The sequence below is a fragment of the Cajanus cajan genome, chromosome 4, assembly GCF_000230855.2.
Source record: "Cajanus cajan strain Asha chromosome 4, NIPB_CcT2T_4, whole genome shotgun sequence".
NCBI classification, from domain to species: Eukaryota; Viridiplantae; Streptophyta; class Magnoliopsida; order Fabales; family Fabaceae; genus Cajanus; species Cajanus cajan.
This window is the reverse complement of record NC_138520.1, coordinates 10,555,303-10,578,922: the sequence shown is the minus strand read 5'-3', so window position 1 is coordinate 10,578,922 and position 23,620 is coordinate 10,555,303. Positions and strand designations below refer to the sequence as shown.

The 23,620-nt window shown below is 30.5% G+C and overlaps 1 protein-coding gene and 2 long non-coding RNA genes across 3 annotated transcripts; 1 reads left to right on the top strand and 2 right to left on the bottom strand.

Annotated features, from left to right (window-relative positions):
• Positions 1-9,036: 9,036 nt before the first annotated feature.
• LOC114915812 (uncharacterized) lies at positions 9,037-10,524 on the bottom strand. Its single transcript, XR_003803905.2, has 2 exons — positions 10,149-10,524; positions 9,037-9,499 (listed from the first exon to the last, which is right to left on the bottom strand). It is a non-coding gene; the product is annotated as an uncharacterized LOC114915812 (long non-coding RNA).
• A 507-nt stretch (positions 10,525-11,031) lies between these two features.
• On the top strand, positions 11,032-11,640 carry LOC109797530 (uncharacterized). Its single transcript, XM_020357590.3, has one exon. The coding sequence runs from the start codon at positions 11,142-11,144 to the stop codon at positions 11,322-11,324; it is 183 nt and encodes a 60-aa protein (XP_020213179.1). The 5' UTR covers positions 11,032-11,141; the 3' UTR covers positions 11,325-11,640.
• Positions 11,641-15,615: 3,975 nt separating this feature from the next.
• LOC145957019 (uncharacterized) lies at positions 15,616-17,075 on the bottom strand. The gene is made up of 2 exons (XR_014433456.1): positions 16,548-17,075; positions 15,616-15,861 (listed from the first exon to the last, which is right to left on the bottom strand). It is a non-coding gene; the product is annotated as an uncharacterized LOC145957019 (long non-coding RNA).
• Between the last annotated feature and the right edge of the window lie 6,545 nt (positions 17,076-23,620).

Below are 23,620 nucleotides of genomic sequence, written 5' to 3'. Positions count from 1 at the left end.
CTTAGCCACATAATTAAAATATAAAATTATTTATCAATTATATGAGAGAACAATCAAAAAAAGAGAAATAATTGAATCTGAAATATGAATTTGTATATTATTAAAGAAACACAATTCAAGAGTATTTATATACAAGTAAAGAAGACAATTAAACTAACTTAAAGAATAACAACTATATTACCAACTTATTTATATTGAGATAACAAACTATAATGATTACAATAGAATGTTGACTTGATATAAAGACATGGCAATTGAGAAATATTTTCATTGTCATTCAAAATTTTTATAAAGCTCTAGGACGGTCGAAAGCTTGTTGTACAATAACGTCCCTTCTATTCATATTCATGATGCTGACTTAAGTATTGAAGATGTGTGGAATGATGCAACTTGGAACCTTGAAAAAATGAGCACTCTTGAGGAGGTAGGATCACTCTTTTGCTTAATGATTGAGGCTCTTCCTGACTAACATAATGATGTGAGAACAAGGATTGAGATGAACTTAAAAAGCCAAAGCTGAAGGATATCATCAATGGCTAACTAATAAGAGATATATTTTTCCAAAGTCTACATGTGGCCATGTGGGGCTGGATATTTGGAGATTGAAGATACCAATTCTTCCTTTGGCTAATTTTTCATGAGACAATTCCTACTAACTGTTTCATATATATTTCAGAGACATTTGTCTGATTCTCCAATATGCAATCACTATTCATTGCAATGCCTATGATTAGGATATTCGGTGTTGTTCAAGAGATAAAGAGTCTTGGTCTCTTAGATAATATTCATGCTGAAAGTCTAGCAATGCTAAATGGCTTGACATTTGGTTTGAGTGTTCAGAGGTGTTGCATCTTTGTAAGAAGGCCAAAATATCTAGTGAATATCATAAATATGGGCCAATTATAAAGAAAATTCGGAAACTCATTAGAATGTATCTTTGGAGCACAGAAACTATTATGTAGCATTTACAAAGAGTGAGATTGCATCAATGGTAGGCCTTTTCTCTCTCTCTCTATATATATAAATGATTATGATAGATCAAAATAACTGAGTATTTTATATTGTTTAGTCTGATCGATCTCATAAGAAAATAGTCACTAACTGAACATATATTATTATGATCATAACCATTCTAGAGTAATGAAGTAGCATGATACACATAATATTATATTAAATCAATAAATCAATAAGTAGTACAATTACTACAATTATATTAAAAATTTATTCTTAAATAATTTAAACACAATCTTATAAGTAAATACACTTAATAAAAACAAACAAATATAATATTAGTTTGTTCAAATCAAATCATAAATTACAAAGACAATCATCCAATACATAGCCATTATTGTAAATATTAATGTTTCAATCTTTAATTAAACTTGGACGTCTTTTGGTGTCAATATACTCTCCAATACTTCCAAAAAAAATATATTGAAATTGATTATGCGGTGCATATAAATATCTAAATTATGGATAATTATCTGACTTATTTGCAAATATATTTTAGATACTTGTAAGGTTTGTATACACTTTGTCATCCTATCAAAAAAGTCATATCCTTTTATTATTATTATAGATAGAAGTATAAATTAAATCAATAAAACAATTATTAAATGAATAATTTTTGGACAATGCAAACTACTAGAAAAATGTCTTTTTTCTATAAAAAAAATAAATATTTGTAGAAATTTTTTGCGAATTCTCTTGCAATATTAATTTCACAAAAAAAATTTACGAATTTATTTACGAAAAATAATTTACAGATATTTCTTACAAATTTTTTTATGAAAAATAATCTACAAGAATTTTTTTTGCACATTTTGCTACAATTTTAATGATCATAAAAAAAATTCATGGTAAAAGTTTGCAGAAAATATTGTAAGAATTTTATTTTGTTTCTTGCAGATTTTCTTGCAAAAATAAATTCGCAAGTAATGTTTACTAAATGGTAGAAAAATTTTGCAGATAACTTTTCCTGCAGATTTTCCTGCCAATTTTAATCTGTAGAAAAAAATTAAAAAATATTTAAATTTATAAGTTTAATATTTTAAAAAAACTTCAAGTTCTACATCGATTGAAGATAAAATAATTAAAGAGTATATAAGTTGAGGTAACACTTACCTTACAAGTTGATTTGTATGGTTGAATGTTAGGCTTATAATCTACAATCTTAGAATTAAAAGATTATATATCACATATTGGAAGTGTGGAAACAAATGCTTCGGATGAATTTATAGTAGCAGAATTTCTTGCGAAAAAATTCACGGGAAACTTTACAAAAATTTGTAGGAACAACGTTTCCTGCGAATTTTTATGAAAAACTCGCAGGAAAAGTTGCATGTAATAAGAAAAATTCTAGTAGTGGCATAAACTAACTTAAATTTTTTTCTTTATTTATTAGCAACAAAGGATAATAATATTTTAAAAAATAGAATATTTTGTGATGGGGTTATTTTATGGTATTTGTCTGAGGGGATATTTTATGAAAGTTATTTTTATAAGGTTATTACACAAACATACTCCACAATGATGAGATATTGTCCGTTTTGGACCTAAGTCCTCATGGTTTTGCTTTTGGTCATTACCCAAAAGACCTCTCAATCATTGAAGTATGTTTATGCTATATAAGTTGTTATTTTTTATCATATTTTATCAATGTGCGAGTTGTTTGTATCCCAACAATTCCCCTCTCAAACAAGGGACCTGACCTTTCAAGCAGCGAAATTTGTCTTTATATATCACATTATATGTTATGAGTTATGAGGGGTTATGGGGTTATTGGTTGACATTTGTCTTTATATATCACATTATATGTTATGAGTTATGAGGGGTTATGGGGTTATTGGTTGACACCGAATCCAACCCGCGACTCTGATACCACTGATGGGGTTATTTTATGGTATTTGTCTGATGGGATATTTTATGAAAGTTATTTTTATAAGGTTATTACACAAATATACTCCACAATGATGAGATATTGTCCGCTTTGGACCTAAGTCCTCACGGTTTTGCTTTTGGTCATTACCCAAAAGGCCTCTCAATCATTGAAGTATATTTATGCTATATAAGTTGTTATTTTTTTATCATATTTTATCGATGTGGGACTTGTTTGTATCCCAACATTTTGGGTAAAGAAGGAAGGAAGGATAATTTTTTAAAAATTAAAAGGAAGATAAATTTCCTAATTAATAATACATGATTTTGAGTCAACTAGCAAATATTGTACATATATATTTGCAATTTGTGAGACCCAAATCCTTCTACTCTTTCTTTCTTTTCCCATTTTCTTCTTTTCTTCCTTCACGCACTTCTTCACTCGTTGGGCTGGAAAACCATTTCACTCTTGATGTTTCTTTGTTGCTAAACTCTTCCTGTCATTTTGATTCACCAAGGTACTGAGCAATAGGGGAAGTTGAGGACTTTGAGCACCGGAGTCGGACGGATTCTCCTTCTGCATTCTTCTCCTCTATTCTTCTCTCCTTCCTTGTAGAGCTTGGGATTGAGGTAAGGGAAGCTAGAATCTTGAGTTGTTGTTTGAATTGAAGCATAATATTAACTGAATTCTTGGAAAATTTGAGTTTTGGGGTGCATCTAAGGTTGGTTGCATGTTGCAAGCTGACACCTTGTGGTTGTTCTTGATGCATGCATGTTGTGATTCTTAATGTTTTTGGGTTGCATGTGGTTGGTAGTGTTGCATTTGAGTTGTAGCATGGATTGAGTCTCCTTGGATTGCAGGTTCATGGAGGATTTGAGTGAAATCGAAGGTGAAATCCATTGAGTTTTAGAAATTCTGAGACCCACAGTCATAGCCGTGGATTCACAGCTATAGCCATGGAGGAAAAATGAACTTGTAGAAACCCACAACCACAGTCGTGGATTCACAGCTATAGCCGTGGAGGAAAAATGAACTTGTAGAAACCCATAGCCATAGCCGTGGATTCTCAACCATAGCCGTGGGAGGGAAAAACGTGATGACAAAGACTTGCAGCCAAGGCTGTGGTTTTGCAGCCATGGATATGGGGAGGAAAATGGAGTGGTAGAGACTTGTAACCATGGCTGTGGAAAAAAAAAAATTGGAGTGGCAAAAACATGCAGCCATGGCCGTGGAAAGGAAACTGAGCTGACAGAAATCTAGAGCTAAAACACTGATTTGAGCGCTGCAGAGGTGAGTGTATATGACTGAATTGGGTCTTGAGGCCCTCATAAAAGTTGTAGCCTTGGATGTTAGCTTTCCAATGGCGCTAGAATCACTCAAAAAGGAGATCTAGAGATCTAGTTATGACCTTTTTAGTGAGCAAAGGTCAAGTTGTCAGCATTTAGGAGAATGGTTGCGATTTTTACAATTTTTAACAAGATAGATGATGGAATTAGGACTGGGTGTCTTCATGAGAGTTGTAGGAAATCTTCTTATATTTCATATAAGATAAGGATGAGAATGATTGGAGTAGTAAAAATGGGGATTTTGTTGATTTTGATGCCTTGTGAAGTTGCATGTTGGATCTGAGGCTGTTTTTGAGTTGTATGAAGTCTATTCATTTTATTTCATGGATTGCATGTGGTTGAAGTTGCTGATTTTCAGCTTTTGAAGTAATTTTTGAGGTTTTTGGAGGTTTCTGGTTGAACATGCGCCGGGCGCAGTTCTTGGCATCGGGCATGCATTCATCTGGGGCCACCAGTATCAAATCACGCCAGGCACGAGGTTAGTTGCGCCGGGCATGGAGACTCTTGTGAGTCTCTGTTTGAGGTTGCATCGGGCGTGATCTGAATGCGCCGGGCGTGAGTATGTTTGGTCTTTAAGTCTTCATGAAAGTTTTAGCCTTGGATGTTGGCTTTCCAATGGCACTAGAATCACCAAAAAAGAGCTATAGAACTCCAAATATGGTTGTTTTAGTGAACAGGGGTCAAGCTGCCAGCATTGGTTATAGTTGTTGCGGTTTTTAGAATTTTTAACAAGGTAGATGATGGAATTAGGAATTAGTGTCTTCATGAGAGTTGTAGGAAATCTTTTTATCTTTCATATGAGATAAGAATGAGCATGATAGGAGTAGTATAACTTCATCTATGTTATCTTATGTGAAGGTTGCCATTTCACAATAAGTGATTTGGTTAAGTTGAAAGTTGCTTTGGGTGCTTAGGTTGATTGATGTTGTTTTGGGTGTATAAGTTGGCATGATAAATGGATTGTAAACATGTAGTATGAGTTGTGTTATGTGATGAAAATGTTGTGTGTTGATAATATGTGATATGTTGTCAAAGTTGTTATATGTTATGTGTGGACTATTTATATGTTGTGTATTTGGTGAAACTAAGCTGTTTTCATGTTGTTTATTGTTGAATTATTAATAAGTTGAGATGTATAAGTTGAAGTAGTTTATTGTTGTAAAGTTGTTTAAAGTTGTTAAGTTGCATTGAGTTGATTTAAAGTTATCGAATGACTATTGTTGTAAAGCTGAATGAAGGGTGTCTATAGTTGTGGTCATAAAGTTGATATTGTGTTGACTATAGTTGCTCTATTTGTTTAATTAAGTAGTATAAAGATGCCTATTGCTGTAAAGTTGAAAGTTGCCTTAAAGTTGTTGAAGTTGAGATTGATGACTATAGTTGCTTATTGTTGTAAAGATGGCTATTGTTGTAAAGTTGTTATGATGCCTATAGTTGTAAAGTTATAAAGTTGGGGACATACAGTGAAGATATATGTCTTATGTTGAGATACATAGTACTAAGGTGATAAGTTGAAAGTTGTTTTAAAGTTGAATTCCTTAGTACTGTATGGACAATATGGAAGTAGTCGATCCATGTCATGGTTGAATGACCAAATTGAGTAAGGTATCTAGTTAGAGATGTAGTCTTTGACTGGGTACTGGAGGGTGCGTGGTACTTGGAGGGTAGTGGGTGGGCTAACTCCATATATGGATTGGTTATGCAAACCAAGGCCGTGGTAGGCCCATACCCAAACCCTTCTGCCCTGACAGTATTACTGGACCTCCGAGTCTAAGTGGCACACCCGAGTAATTGCCTATTGTTGTCTATACCTGGTTCTCTTCGGAGTTTCTAATGATGCCCTATGCCTGACCTAGTTGAGATAGGTCAAACGTTGGATTCGGTAGGGTTTATGGCACCTAGATTGGTCAACCTCAGTTGTTAGAGATCTCTCAGTTGTATATGTGTGACGATGCATTAGTTGATGTTGCATGTGTTGTTGCATTCAAGTTGCATATAATGTTATATGAATGAGCTGATAGTTGAATTATTGGGTTGAAAACTATGTGATTGTGCTGTGATGATGAGTTGTTGATCACTAGGACTAGAGGAAATATTTTTGAAGTTGTTCATCCCATTATGTGGTTTGAGATAGTTGTTGTGTTCTAAGAACCCAATTTGTTGAAAAACCCTCCTTGGAAAGTTGTCCCTTGGAGTGGATGATGTGTTGTTCTCTTCTAGGACTTAGTTGGTCCCGTGTGTGAGCAAGGTCGAGGCACACATGTATGAAGCGACCACGGTATAGGGGTCAGGCCGAGCTATACCGATTACAAGCGGCCAAGTTGAGTAAAGTACGATGTGTTGAAAATGTTGTTGCTATTATGATGAGTTGTCTAATAGTTTGCGTTGAGGTGTTCATACTATGTTGATTAGTGTTAATGTATTAAATTAAGTTGAAATGATGTTAAGATGTGTAGTTTGTGTGTTGTTTGTCCTCTGTGTTGGACGTGAAGATGATTATACAGCTAATTGTGTTGCATATTTAATTATTATGAGTTGTTTATTGTCTCTAGTTTACCCTTGCATGTTTCTAGTTTGGACTGCGATGATCATACGATATATGAGAGTAGGGCAGGTATAGGCTGAGAGATAGTTGCTAGAGGCCACAAGAAGTGTCTGGAGTGGATGTTTTCTTTTGTAGACTACCTTATAATAACATATTTTGTTGAATATAGCTGGGTGTTGTTGGTTGCTTGCTTGACAACTTATGTTATAAATATTTTTATTATACTATTTTAGTATATATTTCATTAATGTATAATATTATTCCGTAGTATAACCGTCATGACGGGTTGTTACATATACAATCTTAATTACATTTTGTTTTGACATCATAAAATTGATGGCTAAATTATCTTGGGCGAACATTATTATTAGTTGGAACAAGGAAATTTTAGGAGTCCATAAACTTAATCACAAATTTTAAAATGAATTGCGAGTTTCTTTGACAGATGAATGAAAGTACATGTGGTGAGTAGTTTAACCTTTTCTTCTAAAAGTTTAAACCAATAAATGATATCACAAGATACAGATGATATATATAGGGTCATGATTGGTGGATGATGGCTAAGCCACAATCTATTCTCAATCTTCATATCGAAAGGAAATTCTAGACAAAAAAATTTACGGTTACAAAGAATGCTTTGTCACCAGGACAGGCCGGGCCTGGCGTCTTCGAGAAATTCGATTGTCCCGAGCCCATAATTAAGAAGTGCTCAATTTCTATATATATATATATATATATATATTTGAGATATTTTATATTAATTTTAAAAATAAAATTAAACTTAAATATGTTTTGAATTTCTATAAAATTAATATATTTTAATTTTCGTCTCTATATAAGATATTTTTCTATAGTTTTTATCTTCTAAAAACTGAATTTATTGTTTTGGTCCTTAATATTTATTTTAAAATTGATAAATAATATTTATTTTATGAATCTATTATTCTTTTAAAATATATATATATGATACACTAACATGATACTATACATGTAATTATAATAACACTTAGGATTATCATTTAATTTTATAATAAATATATAAGAATTTGAAAATAATCATGTAATAATATGAATTAAAAATGTAGTTTCAAATTTTTATGGATGAAAAGTAAAAAAAATTTTATAAGAAACAAAATCAAAATTTCTTCATTTTACATAAACTAAAAATATATCGTAATCATAAAATTATTATTTAAATACCTTTATTTTTATTTCTAAGTATAAAATTATGATAAAATTATAAAATATTTTTTTATTATTAGCTTTTCTATATATTATATTAAAAAAGAGTAAAATACGTTTTTGATCTCTATAAAAAATTCTAAGTATTTAGTTTTTTTTTTAATATTTAAATTAGAGTTGTATAACTTTTGAATATATATGCACATCTTTATCATGAAACGATCACTTTCAGCCAAATTATATGCAACTTGATTTTCTTCTACAAAGACATGGTAACAATTCATTCACATCTTCATTATTTTTGTAATACGCGTTTTCATTTTTTTAACAAATAGTTACCAATTAGTTTGCATTGTTTGACAGCATACATAAGTGAGTGAATTTGACAAAATAACCATTGAATATTTTTTTCTTCATATTTATGACTTTCGTATTTATCATTTTTAGTAAGACCTATAGAGTTCCTATAGGTTATACGTATAAAATATATATTATACAGCAAACTAATTAATCATATTCATTTGTATAAGGTTATAATTTTTTTATTGATTATAATAAATAAAGGGATATTTTATTTTCGCATACATAATTTTTGAATTATTCTATCTTTAAATTTTTATATAATAAAAATGAATATTAAAAATTGACTAAATCTAAAAATTGAACCCAAAAATCTGAGATTTAAAGATAATATACAATATTAATTAATTTAATAAATATTAATAATTTTTAAATACTTTTAAATAAATATAGAGACGTAGAGTGTCTCAACTCTACTAATTATAATAAATATAATTATATTTTATATAAAATTTTAATTTCACAACATAAATATATAAATGAGATTAAACTCTATACATTGTCGGAATAATATATTATTATAAAAATGAATAAATTTACTATAAATAGTGATTCTTTATTAAATGACGGTATAAAAATCTTTTACACTGCATAAATTATTTATTCTATATAAAATTTGAAATTATTATCGAACATAACGTTATTCAAACTAAAACTCTCTCTGATAACATGTTTGTTAAACTCTCTCTGTCAACGCTCAACTCACTAAACAAAACGCAACTTAATAAACTTGGGCGAGATATTTGACAAATTCCCCTATAAAGCATATTCACATAGAAGAAGCTAGCTAGATTTTTTAAAGATGTACTAGTGGTAGCTGTGTGATTTAACAACGAGATTCGAAGCTATGTTGACAAAAAAAACAAAGTTGGAACCTTGCTAAGTTCGGAAGCAAGTTAGGGGACCATTCATTTGAACTATCCTAATTCCCTGCCTCGCGGTCCATTCCTGGAAAATTACATGTGAAGGTACATTTTGTTCTCTTTTCTTTTTTGTTTGATGCTATTACTATTATTGTTGTCCCATTGAACCGGGTCACTTGAAATTTAAAGGCCACAAATGTGTACCCATTTTGAATAGAGAATAATAGTAACTTGCCACAATTTCAGTGGAAGATGTGGGCGTGGGGTCCCATTGTGCCATGTTAGGTGATCAACTCAAGAATCAAAATCTCTTCATTCTCATCTTCTGAAATGCAAAATATGTATTCATATACCGTTGCGAACGCTTCTTTTTGGAAAAATAAAAGGCTGGGTTGGAAAAGCAATTAGAGTTTGAATTTGGTGTTGGGTAGAACAGATTTGTGCACCCCTTTAAAATAACATTAGGAAACCGTTAAGACCAAAGATTTGACACAAGACTACGTCAGCAACTTTGTCGGTATCAATTATTTGGCGTGGTTACTAAACCACCATTCCTAATTAAGCACAACCCATGAACTCAAGTGTAAAATTCACGTTATTGTTCATCATTATTGAAGTCTCTTTTGTTTGGATGTAGGGTTCATTTGTTTCGGTGAATACTGATTAGATATTCTTCTATTCATGGGACTATTTTCTGTTGATGATAAAGTGTAATTTGGAATGAGATAGCCAAAATAACCCAAGTCATTTTTGAAGGACTAATCTGATGAACTAACTAAAAGATGGAAAACAATAACACATGGCTTTAATTTTATAATGTAAAAAGATTCTAATAATAAGAATCAACAGTATATGCACAAAGCAAACTCACACGAGTTAAAATTTGATCGAGTGACTCAACTACTTTTAACAAAAGAAGAAAAATATTGACTAAAAACCACTCACAAAACTGAAAATACTTCCGAAAATATTACCTGTAATTAAATAAAACGAGCAACGTCTGATGATGAGGTTCACGCAGCGAATTGTGATGGGTATTGATTCGTACACGGATATCTGAATTGTTGCTCGTGAATTCAAGGGTAAGGGAGTTATGTATGTGAGGTCCTTATGCAACTCTAAATTAGAGGTGTAAAATGCAATGGCCATTATTCATACATATACATATAAGAAATATCTCTCATATCACTTTACGAAAAATCCTGAATTCTCTCAATTAATAAATGAAAAACTATTAAATAAATTTTATATATGAATATGCTTAGAAGTAATAGAATACATACATTTTTAAAGTTAATGTGTTTTAGAAAGATATAAGAATATTTTATGATAATGACGAACCACATGGGATGTTAGAATAAATTAATTACTTTCTTGACATCGAAATAATCAATGTCTAAATCATACCAGGTAATTAACACAAGTCCCAACCAGCTCAACAGTACTCACACCCTCATGATTTTGTTAAAATTTTCAAACGACTAAAATCGATTAAATTAAATGACAACAAATAATTAAATAATGCCCCCAAAGTGTGATGAATGGGTGCCAACCCAACAACAAGGCACAGGTCACCCCAACTAAACTCCTTTAAACAAAGCTCAAGAAAAGTTAAATAATTTATTTTATTTGAGAAAAAAGAAAAAGGCAACTTTTATTTATAGTATTTTTTTTTTTTTAAAAAAGTTAACCCCACAAACCGTTGGCGACAGCTGTATGGCACCAAGAATTGTGAATGAATACACTCTGTCCAACAAAGCGGGCAAGTGCGGCTGCCCGAGAACCTAAAACCTGTCAACCGGGCAGGCTGCCCGTGTTTTTTCTCTGCCCGCATCTATATAAGACGACCCAATGCCACAACATGTTTTTCAATTCCAACAACTGCCATTACTCATTGTCTCAAACCTTCTCTCTCACACACACTTACCAAAGGAGAAGTAAAAAAATCATTTTTTTTTTCCCTATCAATGGAGGCAATGAAGATGAAGGTTTTCTTGGCTTTGGTGATTGCCATGTTGGTGATGGCAGCAAGTGGGGTTTCAGCTGCTGAGGCACCTGCCCCTGGTCCTTCTTCTGATGCCACCACCACCCTCTTTGTTCCCACTGCTTTTGCTTCTCTCATTGCTCTTGCATTTGCCATTCTCTTCTAATTCCTCAACTACCCTTGTTAATTTGTTGCATATATATATATATATATGGAGTTCCATTTGTGCAGAGGTGGTTGTGTTTTGTGTCTCCTTCTCTTGTGACTACAAGGGTTTTTTTTTTTTTGAGGATTTGTTTGGAGTGAGTGAGGATGGAAGAGAAGTGGATGATGATGACACATTCATATAGGCTCTTTTGTTTTGGATGGGCTTTCTGTATTATTATATCATTCTTATTCTTATTGTGTAACAAATTCATTATTCCTCATTGTACTCTTTATTCCTTGTGACAATGTAATCTTATCGTGATTTGTCTTGTTCACCTTGTTTGACTAGCTTTTGTGTTTAAAGCTTCTGTTTGTTATTCTTTTGTGTGGGTAATCTAGGGTGCAGCATTATTCTTTAGAGTTTTATATGTCGTGTAATTATTACGGACATAATTATTAAACCAATAAAGATCATTTTTTTAATAATGAATTAAGATTAAAACAAATGTAGTTTATTTTTTCACTTTCAAAACAAATCTTGTTCAAAATATATAGACACTTCTTTTTACCAGGAATTCAGATTAGTTCTGGACCGTCGTGGCCCTAGGCCGAGAGTGGACCGTCATCGTCCTAGGCCGAGTATCTTTTCGGAAGAAGTGAATCATGGCGCCCCAAACCGAGTAGCTTCTCGGAAGCTGAGAGCTAACTCGACTAACATACCGTCTAGGAAAAATCCCGACTAGACCCTCTACTCGTCCAATATCTGACGGTACTATCACAAGGTGTGGCAACTCGGCTCCGATCTCGGTTACATGCACCCGAGAGGAAATTCACCACTTTCCCGATAGGTCTCCTTGTGAAGGCACTCTCGGTAAAATACCGACTTGGCTAACAACCACCCACTCCCACGACTTCAGGATAAGAGCGGTTAAGGAGAATCCCGAAAATCGCGGGGTCCACGAAGCCCATAAACACAAAAGTATAAAACCAAAAACCCTAGAGCTAGGAGGACAGATTACACTTTTGAATGCTCTGGCTCTGAGGCACGATCTAGGAAAAACCCTAGTCCACCTCTTGGCCGGAACAAGTTCAATGTGAGGTTAATCTTTTTACAAGACTCTATCTGATGACAATTAAAGTTTTCATTATTATTATTCTCCAAATAATATAGAATGAGAGTGGACCTGAGTTTCTTTCTTTGTGAGATCGCTAATCGAGAGTTTTGACTACTATGTTTAAAATTAAATTAAAAATATGTTTTTATTATATTAAAGATTTAAAATATAGTTTAAAATCCGGATCGAACCAGCCGGTTGGACTGGTTGGACCAGGAACCGGTAGTTTAACTGGTCCGAATCTTAAGTTAGATCGGTTATACATTTGACCCGTTTTAAACTGGATTGAACTGGTCAATTTTTTGATACCAGTTCAACCACTATTTTTTCTTATTTTAAAAAAAAAATTAAAAGGCCATAAATCACAAAAATAATAATGAAAATTGAATATCTTAATGGAAGAGTAAAGAGTCTTATTAAATATAACAACGACTACTTGTTCTAATGTATTTGTTTGTAATATTTTTTTATATATTGAATTTGTTTGTTTATTTGTAATATATACAACTTAAATAATTTTTATAATATATTATTAATTTTAAATTATATATTTAATAATATAATATTTATATAGATATTATATATATTATTTTGTGATATCAATTACAAACATATTATATATATACATATTATTTATATTTTTAATTTATATTAATATACAGTTTAACATGTAATTTTTTATGTATGTTTTTACAAATTAAAAATAAAAATAATTTTAAATAAGATAGAAAAATTAAAATTTAAAATAAGATATAAATTTATTATAATTTATAAATATAAAATATATTTAATATAAATATTTTTTTTAATAAAAATAAATAAAAATTGAGTCATACAATTTAATTAATGATCTATTAATTTAACTTTTAACCTATTAACTCAGTATCTTAATCAGTTCGATGACCGGTCAGTTTATGATAGTCAGTTTTAAGAAGCTTTTGTGTTTAAAATGTGTCGGTCGGTGGGTGCGAGCTAATTACGGAACAAAAGTGCCGTTTTTGGATTTTCGAATGAACGGTTGATATTGAATTCGCAATGTACATTCGTAATTAATGAGATTGTTTGCATCTGCATAGTCAGAGCCCATGTGATCGTGTGGGGTCGCTCATGAAATTTAAAATTTTATTTTTAATTTTTAAAATTCATTTTATAAAAATGACTTTTTTTAATATACTGTTTTGTTTTAATATTTCCCTAAATTATTCACATTACATTTTATAATTTATACTGTTTTACTGTTATACTGTTTTACTGGTAAGAAGTCAGTAAATTAATAAATGATTTTTTTTTTTAAATTTTGATCAAAACATTCAAAATTTCTTTTGAGAAATCTGTGGTTCTCAAACTGATTTTTTATTGGATCTTTTTTTCTATTTTATTTTTTAGTGTAAATATTTTAAAAATTATTTTAGTTATAATTAAAATTTTAAATTTAGAAATTAATATATTTTATAATTTAAATATTTCAATGTTATTTAATAAATATTGGTAATTTAATATTTTGAATTAGTTTAATAATTTAATTTTTTCAATAAATATAGATATTTAATATTTTAATTATAATTTATTTTTAATTTTAGAAATTAATATTATATTTATATTTGTAATTTTTAAATTTTATGTAATTTATATTTTTTGCATTTATAATTAAATATAAATAAAATTATAGTGAAAATTTGATAATATTTGTGAAACATACATAATTAAATTAAAATTTTAAATAATTTAAAATTACATAACATTACATTTGTGAAAGTTACACAAAATAAACTGAAATTTAAGGTTGTTGATGGTAAGAATATTTCTTCTTGGAGTGACCTACATTTTGACATAGAGAACATTTTTTTAGTTGTCTTGGTTCAACCATATCTATTTCAGTACGAATTCGGGATGATGACTTTGGACAACCTTTTTTTATTTATAATATTTTTTAAATTTGATATGATTTGCGGTTCTTCACATTCCGACCAATAAGATTAGTTGGACAATTTACCAAATAATTCGTTATACACATTTGAAACATACTTTAATGTGTATACCTGATCTATGTAAGATTTGTAATTGTGGTGAACATGCTTACATGCAACAACAACATGGGAGCATGGCATGTGTAGCTTCTGGAATTTCTTGTAGTCACACCACTTGTCATGTAGTCTAATCGTGAAATTTTTGGTATGTCGTCTTTTCCTTAGGTTAATGGTCTCTTGCACCAGAAAATGTGTACTACAACGATCAAATTCAAAGACATGATGACTATTAACCTTCGACTCTGCATCTCTCATGGCCCTATTGATTATTTTAGTATAAACTTCGTCAACCTTGAGTTTAGCATCAACTTCCTTCCCTCTTTGGATGAATAAGGAATTACATCTCTTATAAGTCAACATGATAATTGTGGAAATTGGCAAATTTCTTATTTTTCTAAGAATGGAATTTATTGCCTCTGTCAAGTTGGTAGTATGTATCCCCATCGTCGGCCACCGTCCCATGCAAGAGCTCATTGTTCTTTATAATGTTGAGTCATTCGGTTTCTGTTTCGCTCCTTAGTGTGATGTAGTAGTAATTGAATCTTGACTCAATCATCCCATAAGCTGTGAAATTAGATAAGCAAAAAATGAACAATTTAGTATTGTGAAAATATGGTCAAACAAATAAAAATAATTAATGATAAGTTTGAAATAAAAAAGAATTACATACCCATGTTAATGATTTTTTTTTCTTTCTGCATTCTTGAAATGCCTCATGAAGTTTTGGGCAATATGACGAATACAAAACACATGCACTGAATTCTCTAGTGTCCAACCACTGTCTTGTCTAGTGTAGGCATTTTTTATAGACTCGTGCCTGTCGAAAATTAAGCAAAGGTCATCTTAAGGGCAAACATGTCTTTTTAGGTAATGTAGAAAGAAAAATCATGTATTTGTTGTTTCACCCTCAACATGGAAAAGACAATTAGAAAGATTTTATTGTTATCGTCTTAAGCCATGACCACGAGGAGAGTTCCTTTGTGTTTTCCATATAAGAATGTGTCATCAACTTGAATAATGGGCTTGCAGTATTTGAACCCATCGATACAAGATTTAAATGTAACGCCCTATAACAATAATTATATATTTTCTTATATAATATTTCGCAATTATATCATTAACAATATTTTTTTTTTGAAGATAAAGATAAAGATAAAGAAAAAGAATATTTTGTGAATTTAATACATGATATATCGTTCTAAAATATTTACAATAATGTATTATTTTATACAATATTTCTTTCTTTCACTTCTATTACAATATTTACATTGATAGTGGGAATAAATTTACAATAACAAATAAAATTATAATAGATTCATCAAATAGCCTCCACATCCAATTCCTTCCAAAGAAGACAACAGCTATAACAACTGCAAAATGATCTGGAATTCCAAGTAGATCCATCTATTTTATACTACATTTAATTTTAAAAACAAAGAAAAGAAAGGAGTAAGAACAATATCCAATAAATATAATAACTCAAAAGAATATACAAAATTATTTATAATCAATATTAAACATATATATATATATATATAGATCATATATTAAATTTTCATGATACAATAAAATTTGAATTATACTTGTAGTGACTAGTCATGATAAATGAGCATGATCACAATACCAACCAACAAAAGGATATTTCACCTTAACCAACAATAGGATATTTCACCTTTATTTCTTACTTATTTAAATCCCTAAGGTCAAACCTCCAGCTACAAATAATTCAAACTTTATCTTCTATGACCATAGAGTAATATTTATCTTCATAAATACGTGAAGAAATAATAACAAGACGAATCCAAAATATCACAACTATATCATAGTTGATTATAAATATATTTAAAATAAATATATTTACGTAAAAAGAATATATTAAGAGTACCAATGATATAAATAAATATGACAATCATTATAAAATAATTAAACAATATAAAATATGAACACCTTAATAATTATTATAGATAAAAATAATCATAAGTTAAGCAAATAGATGAGGTTAGGGACACCTCACTAAATAAATATATATAAAAAATAACATAAATAAATATACATAATAGTATATAAAATTTTAAAGAGATAAGGTTCTCATCCCCTTACCTTAGTAAAGATATAAAATTGCTCTAAAGATTGATAAACCGAAACAGCGTGCCACAATTTTTTTCTCCTCACGTTTTTTTTTCTTAGTCTGTTCTTTCTCTTCTCTCTTTGATGCTCTCTCTCTTTCCCCGTTTCTGAATGTTCAATCTCCGCTGCTATTTATAGGCATCTCGTGCTCTTGGATATGATATCATTTGATGATGTCATGCGATAATATCTTACCTATCATCAAATTGATTTATTACTGCAACTCTTATCTTCTGGACCAAATTGATTTATTACCCTTATCTTCTACGATTGATTTTACTGCAACACTTATCCACTGCGTCAAATTGACTGACTAAGCTTTCATTTAAATTAACTAACTAAGATATAACGAAGTTTCCTATCTTGTAACTAAGTTTCCTACGTTCACTAAGTTTCTTGCGGCAAATCCCATGATTCGTTATTGCAACATCAAATCCCGTGGCTTTATATTTTGAAATTTACTGTAACTCATTACAGGATTAAGGATTTCTAGTCTTAACATATTTATTTATATAGATATATATAGCCGAAGCTAATATCAATCAGCACTCCGGTTTATATATATATATATATATAATTAATATAATTACTTGCAAACAGTTAAAAATTTTAACAATTATATATATATAATAATACGCACATATAAAAATAATAAAATTGGATAACAAGTATTTATATTATAAAGTAATAAAATATCCACCCTTATCTATTTTTAAATGTGATGAAAATAAAATTTAAAACCATTATTCTAAAGTTAGAATAATAATAATAAAATTCAAAATATTCTGTTAGGGTTTATTTAAAATCATTATTCTAGTAATAACAAGAAAATTTCATAATATTCTATTAGAGTTTAGGAATATTACATTAAATGTCCAAAATACTCTATGGAATTGAACATAATCATGAATCATCTCACCTTAGTGGTTGTATAGTATAACACCTAATTATATAATATTAAATGTATATTTTCTTATATGTTATTATCACAATTATATCATTAATAATATTTTACATAAAGACAAAAAAGATTTTGTGAACTTGTTTACAAATAATTATCTTATAATTACATTACATACTATTCTAAAAATATTTACAACATTATACTATTTTACATATTATTTATTTCTTCCACTTCTATTACAATAGTTACATTGGTGGTGGAAATAAATTTACAATTGGATTAGTACAGTTGGCTGGTGGTCAAAAGAAAGTTATTATAATAGGTCCATCGATAATAGTGGGGTTTTCTTGTTACAGAAAAAAATGAAGATAATCATATGCCTTCAAGCGTGACAGAGTTGGAAACAACATCTACATTCCAATTCCCTCCCAAGAAGACAATAGTAATAATAACTGTAAAAGGACCTAAAATCGCGGGTATATCCATCTATTTTAATATATCTAATTTTAAAAATAAATAAAAATGAGGAGTGAGAACACATATCCAATAAATATAAATAATTTAATAGAATGTACAGAATTATTTATAACCAATATTAAATATATATGTATATATTTATACATATAAATAAATTTTAGATTGTCTTGTTATAATAAAATTTGAATTATTTTAATAGTGACTAGTCAGGATAAATGAACATTATCATAATATCAACCAACAAAAGAATATTTTACCTTAAGTCCTTACTCATTTAAATTCCCAAGGTCAAACCTTCAACTACAAATTAATTCAAACTTTATTCTTTATGGTCATTGAATAACATTTATCTTTATAATATATGAAGAAATAATAAAAAGATGAGCTTAGGATATTTTAACAAAGCTATATTATAGTTAGAATTAATATAAAATAATTAAGCTAAATAAGTTTAAATATTTTTAATTATTTAAAATTTAATATAATATAGTTTACAAAAATGGAATGTATTAAAGAATAATAATTTATTAAATGACAGTGATAAACATCATAAAATAATTAAACAACATAAACTACGAACACCTGATCATTAATTATTAAGAGTAAAAAATATCTCAGATTAAGCAAGTAAATGAGGCACTACTACAAAAATAGGCTAAACGACCATTGTAGTGTAGTTTTAGAAACTTATTACCACAATGAGGCTGTTTTGAAACATTTTACACCTTTGGGGCTGTTTTACTAGGAGTCGCTATGGGCCACAGCGACACCCATGACACGTGACAAATTTGGGTTTCAATATAAGCCATGAACGCCATATTAAACGAGTCGCTGTAGCTGGTGGAGACTTTTATAGAGGCGCTATAGGCTAAAGCGCCTCAAGTCGGCTTAAAATAATCTGAAATAAATTTAAAAACAAAAAAAAATTAAAAAATGAGGCGCTGTGGCCTAGGGCGCCTCCAAGGCGTTTGGGCTCACAGCGCCTCAAGTGGTCTGATATTTATACCATATTTAATATTTTATAAATACAAAAAAAGAAAATTAATTTTTTTAAAAATTTCTGATAAAAAAGAAAAAAACAATAGAAAATTTTAAAAATATAAAGTTAAAAAATGAAGTAATATAATGTGAAATAAATTTAAAAACGAAAAAAAAATTTAAAAAATTGAGGCGCTGTGGCCTAGGGCGCCTCTGAGACGGTTGGGCTCACAGCGCCTCACGTGGTGTTTTTGTAAAGTATATATATTATATTTTATAAATATAAAATATGAAAAAAAATTTATAAAAAAATGTCTGATAAAAAATAGAAAAGAATTAAAATTTTTGAAAAATTATAACTTTTAAAAAGAGGTAATATAATGTGAAAAAAAATTAAAAACGAAAAAAAATATATATAAATTTGAGGCGCTATGGCCCAGAGCGTGACCACACACAGGCTGACACGTGTCCACAGCTAATTTGAGGCGTTGCAACTCATAGCGCCTCATTAATTGACCGCCTGCGTGACCACACAGAGGCTGACACGTGTCCACAGCTAATTTGAGGCATTGCAACTCATGGCGCCTCATTAATTGACCGCCTGCGTGACCACACAGAGGCTGACACGTGTCCACAGCTAATTTGAGGCGTTGCAACTCATAGCGGCTCACTTGGCGCGTAATAAATTCACCGCGTGCTTGGCCAATGAGACGCTGACACGTGGCACTGCGGTTAAAAACTTTTTGTATGTAATTTATAATTATTAAAAAATTAAATTTATATAAATTTTAAAATGATTTCATTTAATTCTGTGTTATTTATGTTAATTAAAAAAATATTTTATTTATATTTGAAATAGCTGTAATTTAATTCTGGTTAATTTAAATTTTTTCGTAAATAATTATATTGAAATTATAAATTGATATAATTTATTTCTGTGTAATTTATGTTTATTAAAAAAATAAATAATTACAAATTTATAAATGATTTAATTTATTTCTGTGTCATTAAATTTATATAAATTCTAAATTGATTTAATTTAATTCTGTGTTATTTATGTTAATTAAAAAAAATTGATTTATATTTGAAATACGTTTAATTTATTTCTGCTTAAATATTGAATTTATTTATTTTAATTCTGTTTTAATTTTATTTAATTAAAAAATAAGTTTATTTAAATTTTTAATTTATTTAATTTAATTCTGTTTTAATTTTATTTAATTAGAAAAAAAGTTTATTTAAATTTTTTAATTTATTTAATTTAATTCTGTTTTAATTTTATTTAATTAGAAAATAAGTTTATTTAAAATTTTAATTTATTTAATTTAATTTAATTCTGTTTTAATTTTATTTAATGTAAAAAATAATTAAAAAACGAAAAAAAAAATGAGGCGCTGTCAGCGCCACTCAGGCGTACTGGGCCACAGCGCCTGTTAAGAAAATAATTTAAAAAAAAATGAAAAACAAAAAAAAAAAATGGGGCGCTGTGAGCCACAGCGCCACTCAGGCGTACTGGGCCACAACGCCTACTAAAAAATAATGTAATAAATAATTTAAAAACAAAAAAAAATAAAATTATGTGGCGCTGTGGCTCACAGCGCCACTTTGACGTACTGGGCAAGCCTATAGCGACACTGGTCCAGCCCAATCAAGCCTTAAAAAAAAAAAAACCCACGTGTCATGGGTGTCGCTGTTGCCCATAGCGACACCCAATAAAAGAACCCCAAAGGTGTAAATTGTTTCAAAATAGCCTTATTTTGGTAATAAGTTTTAAAAAATGCGCTACAGTGGTCGTTTAGCCACAAAAATAATATTCTACGTCGAGCTTTCTACATCGGTTATTGAACAACCGATGTAAAAAAAAGGACGGTGGCATTTTTGTAATTATTTAATCATTCTACATCGGTTAACTAAAGGACCAATGTAGTATTTCCACTTCAAATGACAGAGTCCCTCATTCTCCATGACATTGAGCAACAATCCAAGCCCTCGTCACGCGACTCTCCAAATAGATGCATCCTCCGCCGTCCTCATGTTGACGGCGCCGACCTGATCTTGGACCTCATGACAGCGGTGAAGTAGTCGTGGCTGAGCGCGAGCAAGAGGCCGGCGGTGGAGGCATGGCCGTTGACAACGACAATGGTGGGCATGGGGAGGGAGATGAGGGAGGCGACGACGGGTTTGAGGGAGGCGACCATGGACTCTAGGTGATGGAGGGCAGTGGAGGGGGAGGCAGCAGATTGGGGCCAGGCGTGGTCGAAGCCGTTGGAGAAGAACTTGTCGTGGGCGGTGGTGAGGAGGACGGACCTGGGAGTGGCTTGGGTGGTGAGGCGCGTTAGGGTTTTCGCCGTCGCCGGTGAGGGGTTACCAGTTTTACATCGATTATTGAACAACCGATGAAGAATGTCTGATACTTTCTACATCTTCTTAATCTACATCGGTTCCAAAACTGATGTAAAATGCCTAGAAAAATCGATGTAAAATATGGCTCTTGTAGTAGTGAGGTTAGGAACACCTCACTAAATAAATATATATAGATATAACATAAATAAAAAACATAATAGTATATAAAATTTTAAAAAGATAAATATCTCCTCCCCCTTACCTTAGTAGAAAAATGAAATGACTTGGAGTATTCTAAAATTGTATATTTCTTTTCTCCTTTCTTTCTTTTCTTTTTCCCTCTTCCTTCTTAATATTCTTTCTCTCCGTAAGTTCTCTCTGTAAGTTCTCTCTTTCTCTCTTCTCAAAATCTTTTAGTTCCATATTCCCCCACCACATGGCCTATTTATAGCAAATTTGGTAATGATTACTTAGTTTGTATGTAATGATATGTTTTTCCTTTTTGGTTGATTTCTAACCATTGTTTACTTGTAGATAAAATCTTTTTACTAATGGATATGTTTCACTACATAAGTTTATCCATACATTTAATGTAGATAAGGTATCTTTTTTTTTTAACTTTTTTTTTTCTATAATATAAATATATATAAATTTAAAATAATTATTTATATTAAACACTTAACAATTTTAAATATTTATTTTTCATAATAGTAATTAAAATATTATTCTGAAAAATATTATAAATAGGGTTTTAAAATTTTATAATGTCATTATATTTTATATATTTCCATTTTAGTTTCTGAAAATATTATGATAAAAATTCTAATGCATTAAAATTATATAAAAATATTATATTTAATCTCTATTTATTTTAGAATATGACAACAAAAAATTTACATTATTATTTTAAGAATAAGATAATAATAATAAAATTGAGAATATTGTATCAGAAATTTAGGATATTATGATCGTAGAAGAGACCAATAATTTGGATACAAAATGCAAAAAATCGTAGATCTGCAGAGTTCTGATCGTAGAAACCACGCTAAGCGTCATTTTTGGCACTAAGAGTCAAGGTGACAAAAAGTTGATAATACTGTCTGTGACCCTCAGGCTAAGTGTGAGCCTGAGGCTTAGCGTGACCCACACTGAGCGTGAGATTCCACGCGAAGTGTAGCTCAACCAGAAATTTGAAATTACCCTCTAGAAGCCTCGCATTGAGCGCCCAATCTGGGGCTGAGCGCCAAAGGCTCTGTTACGCTTCTTTCTTTCTTTCTTTGTTTGGTGAATTCTATTGGTGCAATGTGAATCTTATGTTACTTCTCTCTTGTGATCTATGATATGCAATGATGTGAATCTCTTGTGTTATATAATGTTATCCTTTAATGAATATAATTGATGAGTATGTGATGTGAGAAAATTTGATACGATGGAATGACATGATAATGTTATATGATAATGAGAGATGATAATGTGATATGAGAATGCATAGAGCCTTGATTTACATGCATCATTTGCATAAATATTTTTAAGGGTACGATATGGAATACACTATCAGGGAAGCCCCCCTTGTGTAAAAGCTTAGGGATTAGTCCTTGGGGATAGCTTAGTTTGTAAGTCCCAGTCTCGCCCATTATGTGCAGGGATGTATCTTGTGCGGCTTAGATATCCCAACTAGACCCTGGTAGTATGTCCTTCTAATGAGAGTGCGCAGAGGGTGTGACCCAGCATGTACTCCTAGACTACTCTACGTGTGTTGCTAGCGACAATGCATCATGTGATGTGTTACTGGCGCCACATGCATGATAATATTAGTTCGTGTCCATTACATATGCATTTTAATGTTATATGTTAAAGTGATTTTTATGTCTTGGATGAGTGGGATGTGATATTGTTGTTAATCTATCTATGCTATGTACATATACATGTCTTATTTGTGTTTGGCTATCCGATGTGTATTCCTACACCGTGAGACAAAGTGAGATGTTTCTCACTCCATTTCCTTTTGTGTTGTTTTCCTTTGGTTGTAATACAGGTGATAATCAGCATGAGGCTGAGGATGTTGGTGATGAAGCTTAGGCTTCAGTGTTAGGCTTTGCTCTGATAGGACATGTGACATTGGGGCGTAGATAGGATTAAATTAGGATGTTATTTCTATTAAATTATTTTGAAAACCTTAGCCTTATTTCTTTTTTAATTTCCGTTGATTATGTTATTTGTTTAAGTTATAGATGTGATGCTCTCTATCTGAACACGTTTGGTATTTAAATGATAAAAGATTATGTTATTCAAAATTTATTATTTATATGTTATGGTATACGGGTTAGAGGGTGCCACAAACTAA